The sequence below is a fragment of the Equus quagga genome, chromosome 1 (assembly GCF_021613505.1).
Source record: "Equus quagga isolate Etosha38 chromosome 1, UCLA_HA_Equagga_1.0, whole genome shotgun sequence".
In the NCBI taxonomy this organism is placed as follows: Eukaryota; Metazoa; Chordata; class Mammalia; order Perissodactyla; family Equidae; genus Equus; species Equus quagga.
In genome coordinates, this window is record NC_060267.1 from 55,223,215 (window position 1) to 55,231,910 (window position 8,696).

General features: G+C 37.8%; 1 protein-coding gene across 11 annotated transcripts in view; it reads right to left on the reverse strand.

Annotated features, from left to right (window-relative positions):
- LOC124242708 (sodium- and chloride-dependent GABA transporter 2) overlaps positions 1-8,696 on the reverse strand; it is a 68,626-nt gene that overhangs the window by 18,159 nt on the left and 41,771 nt on the right. For all 11 annotated transcript variants that reach the window (XM_046667965.1, XM_046667922.1, XM_046667974.1 and 8 more), the window contains one exon: positions 2,601-2,735. In XM_046667965.1, the coding sequence (XP_046523921.1) occupies positions 2,601-2,735 (135 nt within the window). The remainder of the gene's footprint in view (positions 1-2,600; positions 2,736-8,696) is intronic.

Genomic DNA, 8,696 nt, shown 5'->3' on the forward strand with positions numbered 1-8,696 from the left:
TGCGGGGGGAGACGGCGGGACTGCGGGGGGAGACGGCGGGACTGCGGAGGGAGACGGCAGGACTGGGCCGGGGACCCAACACACTACCCATCCCTGTTTAGGAGAGGCTTTGCACACGTTGTCTGTGCCCTAAAACAAGAAGTGCTGGGGCCTCGGCTTTGGCTCCCCGCTCCCTCTCCAGGAGCCAGGAGTGTGCGGCAGCACCAATAGCCCTCCTCAGGTCGGGAGAGGACTTTCCTCCCTGCTTCTGCTGCACTACCCAGCTGCCTATGCACTTTCATCGTGATTAGTTCTGAAAGTTCACTGATTCAAAGTTACTTTTTAAATGTGTAAGACTAAACTTCAAGATTCCAGTAGACAATATACCCTGGAATTAGTCTGATAGGTTTCTGAAATAAAAAAACATGTTAAGAGCAGGAACAGACAATTCACATAGGAGAGAATGCAAATAGAGCCTCCCTAATAACTGCAGGTGTGCAAAATGAAACAATAATGAGGTACCATTCTGCGCCTACAGCCCTGGTGAAACTTTTTACAAATGATGTAACAGTGATTTCCAAACTTGTCTGCATATTAGAACTACCTGGGGATATTTAAAAATTCCAAAGCCCAGACCAGACCCCAGACCAACTAAATCACAATCTCTGGGGGTGGGATACAGGCCTCAGGATGTTTTGAAGGTCCCTGGGTGGTTCCAAAGTGCAGACAATTTTGGGAACCATGGATGACTCAGAGTTGTTAAGATATGGGGGAAAGATGCTTACTCATGTCTAGTGACATGTAAGTCAGTACACTTCCAAGGGGAATATAATAAGCTAGATCAAGAGACATCAATTTGATTGTCCATTTGATGCAATGATCCTAATCCTGGGAATTTATCCTAAAGAAATAATTCCCAAAAAGGGGGGAAAAGCTATCTCAACAAATACACATGATAGCAGAATATAGCAATTTTATAAGTAATTGAATATAAGCAAGAAGCCCAAAACAGGGAACTGTTAAGTAAATTATGATATATCTACTTGACGGAAGTTCATGCAATCATTAAATGATCGTTGTGTAGAAAATGGAAAATAATACTAACTGAAAACAGAGAAATACACTGTATATATTCCATATAGTGGATATATAAACTCTACAGAGAGAGAATGAATGAATGAAATAAAATCCCCAAAACTGGAAACAATCCAAACATTCTTCAGTGGGTGAATTAATAAATGAACTGTGGTATAACCACACCATGGAATAGTACTCAGCAATAAAAAATAATGAGCTATTGATGTGAGAACAAGCTGGATGGATCTCAAGGGCATCATGCTGAGCGAAAAAGCCAATCTCAAAATGTTTTACATTGAATGCTTTCATTTATATAACATTCTCAAAACGGCAAAATTATAGTGATAGAGAAAAAATTAGTGGTTGCCAGAGGTTAGGGTTGGGGAGGGGAGGGTTGGTGTGACTATAAAGGGGCAGCATGAGAGAGATCTTTGTGGTGATGAACAGTTCTGTATCTTGGTTGTGATGGTAGTTACACAAATCTACAGGTGTGATAAAATTACACAGAGTTATACATAACACACATGGGTGTCCATGCACACTGGTGAAATCTGAATAAGATCTGTGGAGAGTACCAACGTCATTTCCGGGTTTTGATATTGTTCTATACTCATGTAAGATGTTACCATGGCAAAAACTGTATGAAAGGTACATGTGACCTCCCTGTACTATTTTTGCAACTTTCTGTGGATATATAATTATTTCAAAATAGAAACTTAAAGAAAACCCTATAGAGAAATATTGAAATAAAATATTCTAAATTTTAAACAGCTATTGTGTCAAGATGGTAGAATTATTAATGATATTTTTTCTCATTTAAAATTCTATTCTAAAATGTTTTATAATTGATTACATATGTTTTGAAAAATACATGGATTGTAATTAGTCTCTGGGTGATGAACATGATGTAATCTACACAGAATTTGAAATATATTACGATGTACACCTGAAAGTTATATGTTATAATCCAATGTTACTGCAATAAAAAAAAATAAGGGCTGGCCCTGAGGCTGAGTGGTTAAGTTCGTGTGCTCCACTTTGGCAGCCCGGGGTTTCGCTGGTTCGGATCCTGGATGTGGACATGGCACCCCTCATCAGGCCATGCTGAGGCAGCATCCCACACGCCACAACTAGAAGGATCTGGAACTAAAAAATATACAGCTGTGTACTGGGGAGTTTTGGGGAGAAAAAGAAGGAAAAACAAAAAAGGAGCTTGGCAAAAGTTGTTAGCTCAGGTACCAATCTTTAAAAAATAAATAAATTTTAAAAAAGAAAACTACAAAATCATTGTTATATGTATATTTTAAATATATCGCTAAAATAGCTTTGCACTCTACTTATTTAAGCTAAAGCCGTTGCCCCATCCTCATCCTCATCTTCTCCTCCATTCTCTGATGGACTGGGTGATTAGCTCACAGTGGAGGGGTTAACATAAAGACACAGGGCCTTATCTCAACCAGCACTGCAGCTAAGCCACCCAGACATTCTGATCAACATTTACAACCACTAGTGCAGACACCCTTGAATCAGGTAGAGCTACTCACCCTCAAAGATGGGGCAGATCTTTCTCCAGGCTGTGATGCTTCCCTGGCTAGTATACTGGCCCAGTGCTGTCTCCAAGAGGAAGACAGGAATGCCACAGGTAAAGAGGAAGATGAGGTAGGGGATGAAAAAGGCACCTGTGGGTGGGAAACAGACTGTCCATTACCTGGCACTAGCCTCCTCATGGTCCACATTCATCTCCTCCCATTACCACCCCGTACTGCCAGTCAGAATCCCAGGGGTGGGGGACATGCCAAACTGCAGGGGACATCTGTCCAGATGTCTGGAACCATAGCAGAGATCAAGAGTCACCAAGTTACCTAGAACCTAACCAGTCCCTGTTTTCACTCTGAAGTTTCAATCTATACCTACCCAGCTTTGCCCCCATCGAATATCAATTACTGCCTAGATAACACACAGCTGCAGCAACAGCAAGGCGTTCATTGAGTCGTGGATGTCCAGGAGCATTAACCCAGCCCACAGACTGTAATTCTTTTCAAGGCAATGACTGCTCTCAATGTTAGATAGGGACTTTTAGCAGGCTGAAATCAGATTTCCCTTTAGTAATCCTTTCTGCTTCTGTTTTCACAATCATTGGCTGAGACAAGTCTACCAATGCCAGAAATGCTGGTGTTTTCTCCACCATGGACTCTATCTGCTGGCAAAGCATACAGGGGAGTTTACAGAGCACCAGAAGGAGAGAACTACACAGACAGGAAGGTCCAAATACTGGCAGAGTCTTTCAACTGCGTACTGGTCAGCACATGTGTGTGAGGAAACTACCCAAAGTAAGGGAAAGAGCTATTCAAAAAGATTGAGAGTAAGGGTGCTCACACAGGGCAGAGAAGAGTGCCCGTTCCCACCAGCCAGACTGGACCATCTCAGGATTCACAGGGCATTGGGAAAAGAAGGCATTTCCTCATAGTGGGGAATATTTAGCCCCAGATTGAGCACAACTCTGGTTCTGCCTAACAAATCTTAAAAGTAAAACCCAAAAGGATCAAATAACTTCACTGGTCCCAGGAAAAAGCTCAACAATATTTATAGAAATACAAAAATACTCAGCAACCAATAAGGAAAAAATCGCCAGGTATGGCATCCAATCAAAAATTACCAGGAAAACAAAGAAGCAGGAAAATATTACTCATAATGAGTAGACAAATCAATCAATTGAACCCAACCCATAACTTACACATGTTAGAATAAGCAGATGAGGACATTAAAATAGTTATTATAACTGTATTCCATATGTTCAAAAAGTCAGACAGCGACATGGGAGATATTGAAAAAGACACAAATCAAACTTCTAGAGATGAAAACCACAACGTGTGAGATACGCTGGATGGGACTGACGGTAGATTAATAGCAGAAGAAAAGAACAGTGATCTTGAACCATAAAGTTGAAGCTATCCAAAATAAAACACAAAGAGAAAAAAGAGCTAAAAAAACAACAACAGGTGTCAGTGAGCTGTGGGACAATTTCAAACAGCCTGATATAATTGTAGGTGGAGTCCCTGAAGGAGATAAAAGAGGGAGAAGGGCCAGAAAAAAATTCGAATAATGGCTAAATTTTTTCAAATTTGATGAAAACTAGAAATCCACAGATCCAAGAAACTCAATGAGCCCTAAGATAAGAAACATAATGAACACTAGAACAAGGCACACCATAATCAATCAGGCAGAGGGGAATGATGATGCCAGAGAGAAATATGAATCCACACAAAGGAATGAGCAATGTTAAAAATGGTAACTACAAACACAGGTAAGCATGTAACAAGTTTTTCTTATTCAAATCTCTTTGAAAGATAATTGACTGGTTAAACAAAAATAATAACAATATATTATGCCAACCGAAATCAGCCAGACTGAGAAAGACAAACACCAGATGTGGAATATAAACAAGTACTGGAACAAAGAAATCAGTTCAGTGGTTACCAGGGGAAGGGGGCTGGGGGGTGGGCACAGGGGGTGAAGGGGAGCACTTACGTGGTGACAGACAAGAAATAATGTACAACTGAAATCTCACATTGATGTAAACTATTATGAACTCAATAACAAACACACAAAATAACAATATAATACGGAGTTTATAATAAATGAAGAAATAAAATGTATGACAACAAGAGCACAAAAGTTGGGAGGAGAGAAATGGAAGCGTATTATTGTAAGGTTCTTTTATGTAAAGTGATACAATGTCACTTGAAGGCAAATTATGCTAAGTTAAAGATGTATGCCACAAAACTGAAAACAATCTCGAAACTAATACAACAAAGAGTTAGGGCTAATAAGCCAACAAAGAAGAAAGCCAACAATGGAATAATAAAAAATATCCCATTAATCTAAAAAAAGGCAGAAGGAGAGGAAAAGGGGAACAAGGAACTGATGGGACAAATAGAAAACAAATGGTAAGATGACAGACTTAAACTTCATCATACGGAGAACTGCCTGCAGTGTAAGTAGGCTAACTATCCCAAATAAAAGGTAGAGGTGGTCAGATTGGTTTAAAAAAAACTAGCAAGACTCAGCTATATGTTGATTAAAAGAAATGCACTTTAAATATCAAGACAGGAATAGGTTAAAAGTAAAAGGATGGGAAAAGATATGCCACGCTAATCCTAATCAAAAGAAAGTCAGAATGTTTATCCTAACATAACACACTGTAGATTTCAGAGCAAAAAACATTACCAGAGGTAAAGAAGGTCATTTCATAATGATAAAGGGGTTGATTCATCAAGAGGACATAATAATCCTAAATGCATGTGCACCTAATAAGAGCCTCAAGATATGAAGCAAAAATGACAGAACTGCAGAGAGAAATAGAGCAAATTTTTTCAACTACACAACAAATATTTGCCAAGATAGACGTATTCTGGGCCACAAAACAAATCTCATTAAGTTTCAAAAAATTCAAGTCATACAAAGTATGTTCTTTGACTAAATTAGGAATCAACAAAAGAAATGACCTTGGAGGGGCCGGCTCCGTGGCCGAGTGGTTAAGGTGGAGCGCTCTGCTGCGGTGGCCCAGGGTTCGGATCCTGGGCACGGACACGGCGCTGCTCGTCAGGCCACGTTGAGGCAGCGTCCCACATCCCACAACTAGAAGGACCTGCAACTAAGATATACAACTGTGTACAGTGGGGGGGTTGGGGAGATAGAGCAGAAAGAAAAAAAAGATTGGCAACAGTTGTTAGCCCAGGTGCCAATCTTTTAAAAAAAAAAAAGAAAAGAAATGACCTTGGAAAAGCCTTAAATATTTAGAAATTAGGTAACACTTCTAAATAACCCATGTGTCAAAGAAGTAATCAAAAGGGAAATTAAAAAGTATTTTGAATTGAATCAAATGAAAACACAATTTATCAAGATCTGTAGGATACTGCTAAAGTAATACTTAGGGGGAGATTTTTAGCAACAAACACCTATTATTATAAAAGAAGGAAAGTCTCAAATCAATGATTTCAGCTTCTACCTTAAGAATGAATAAAATAAAAATAAATTAGACCCAACGTAAGTCAAAGGAAATTTTAAAAATCAGATGGAAATCAATGAAATGGAAAATAGGAAAACAACAGAGAAAATCAATGAAACCAAAGCTGGTTCGTTGAGATAATCAATAAAAGTGATAAACCTCTAGGAGATACAAATTACTTGTATGACAAATGAGGGCGGTATCATCAGTACAGATTCTATAGATATTAAAAGGATAATAGGAAAATATATGAACAACTTTATGTCAATAAATGCAACAATTTAGGTAAAATAGACAATTTCCTTGAAAAATACAAACTACCAAAGCTCACTCAAGAAGAAACAGATAACCTGAACAGTCCTATTTCTATTAAAGAAATTTTTTGTTATTGTTTAAAAACCTCACAAAGAAAACTCCAGGCCCCAATGACTTTCCTGGTGAACTGCCCAAACATTTAAGGAAGAAATAACACCAATTCTACACAAACTCTTCCAGAAAATTTAAGAGGAAGGAAGCCTTCCCAACTCATTCTATAAAGCCAGCATTACTCTAATAACAAAGGCAGACAGAGACACTACAAGAAAAGAAAACTACAGACCAATATGTTTCATGAACATAGATGCAAAATTTCTAAACAAAATGTAAGCAAATCAAATCCAACAATATATAAAAAAGATAATACAATGTGTAGTGGGGGTTATCCAGGAAGACAAGGTTGTTTTAACATTCAAAAACTCAATCAATGTAATTTATTACATTAATAAATTTAAAAAGAAGGACCATATGATCATTTCGATAAATGCAGAAAAAGTATTCAACCAAATCTAACAGCATTTCTGATAAAAACTCTCAGCAAATGATGAATAGAAGGAAAATTCTTCAACCTGATAAAGTGAATCTACAAAAAACGTATAGATAACATCATACTTAGTGGTAAAAGACTTTTTAACCCCTAAGATCAAGATCAAGATCAAGACAAGGGTGTCTATTCTTACCACTTCTATTCAAAAGTTTTCCTATCAATATTGATTCTAACCAAGGCAATAAGGTAAGAAAAGGAATTAAAAGTTATTCAGATTGGAAAATAAGAAATAAAACTGCCTTATTCACAAATGACATGGTAGTCTCCATAGAAAATTCTTTGGAATCTAAGATAGTCAAACTCATAGAAGCAGAGAGTAGAATAGTGGTTCCCAGGGGCTGAGGAAGGGAAGTGGGAAGGCGTTGGTCAAAGTGCACACAGTTTCAGTTATGCAAAAAGAGTAAGTCCTAGGGATCTACTGCACACCACAGTGCCTATAGTTAATAATATCGTATTGTTTTCTTTAAAATTTTCTAAGGAAAATCTTACACTAAGTGTTCTTAGCACCAAAAAATTAAAATAAAAAAGAGGGCAGAAGGAAACTTTTGGAGGTGAGAGACATGTTTATGGCATGCATTGAGGTAATGGTTTCACAAGTGTATATTTACCTCCAAACTCATCAAGTTGTATACATTAAAAATTTACAGCTTTTTGTATGTCAATAATACCTCAATAAAGTTTCTAAAAAGAAAAGAAAAGAAAACCCTTTGGAATGTACCAAAGAGCCAGGAGATCAATAAGTTAGTTTAGCAAGATTGCAGGATACCAGACCAGCACACAAAAACCAATTTTATTTCCATATGGTAGCAACAAACAATCATAAATTACAATGTAAGAAATAGTACCATTCATAATAGCATCAAAAAACATCAAGTACTTAGGAATAAATCTGATGAAAGATATGCACACCCACAACTGCAAAACATTGCTGAGAGAAATTAAAGAAGACTAAATAAACGGTGAGGGGTATCACGTTCATGGGTCAGAAGGCTCAATGTTACTAAGAGTCAATTCTTCCCAAATTGATCTACATATTCACAGCAATCCCAGTCAAAATTCCAGCAGACTTTTTAGTAGAAATTGACAAACTGATTCTAAAATACATATGAAAATGCAAACGACCTAAAAGAGCCAAACAACTTTGAAAAAGAACTAAATTGTAGGCTTAACCCCACCTTATTTTTATATTATTATAAAGCTACAGTAATTAAGACAGTGTGGTTTTGGTGTCAAAACAAACAAATAGAACAATAGAACAGAACAGAGTCCAGCAACAGGCCCACACATTTATGGACGACTGATTTTCAACAAAGGTATAAAGGTAATTCATTGGAGAAAAGATAGTTTTTTCAAAAAATTATGCTGGAACAACTGGATATCCATATACACGAAAAAATGCACTTCAATTAATACCTTCATTATATATAAAAATTAACCCAAAATGGATCACAGACCTAAATGTAAAACCTAAAAGTACAAAACTTCTGGAGGGAAATGTATGAGACCTTCAGTTAAGCAAAGATTTCTTTCATGTGACACCAAAAGCATGATCCATAAAAGAATAAATTGATAAACTGGACTTTATCAAAATTTAAAACTGCTGCTCTTCAAAAGAACTCTGCTAAGAAAATGAAAAATAGGGGCCGGCTCCGTGGCCGAGTGGTTAAGTTTGCGCGCTCCGCTGCGGCGGCCCAGGGTTCGGATCCTGGACATGGCACCGCTCGTCAGGCCACGTTGAGGCGGCGTCCCACATACCACAACTAGAAGGAC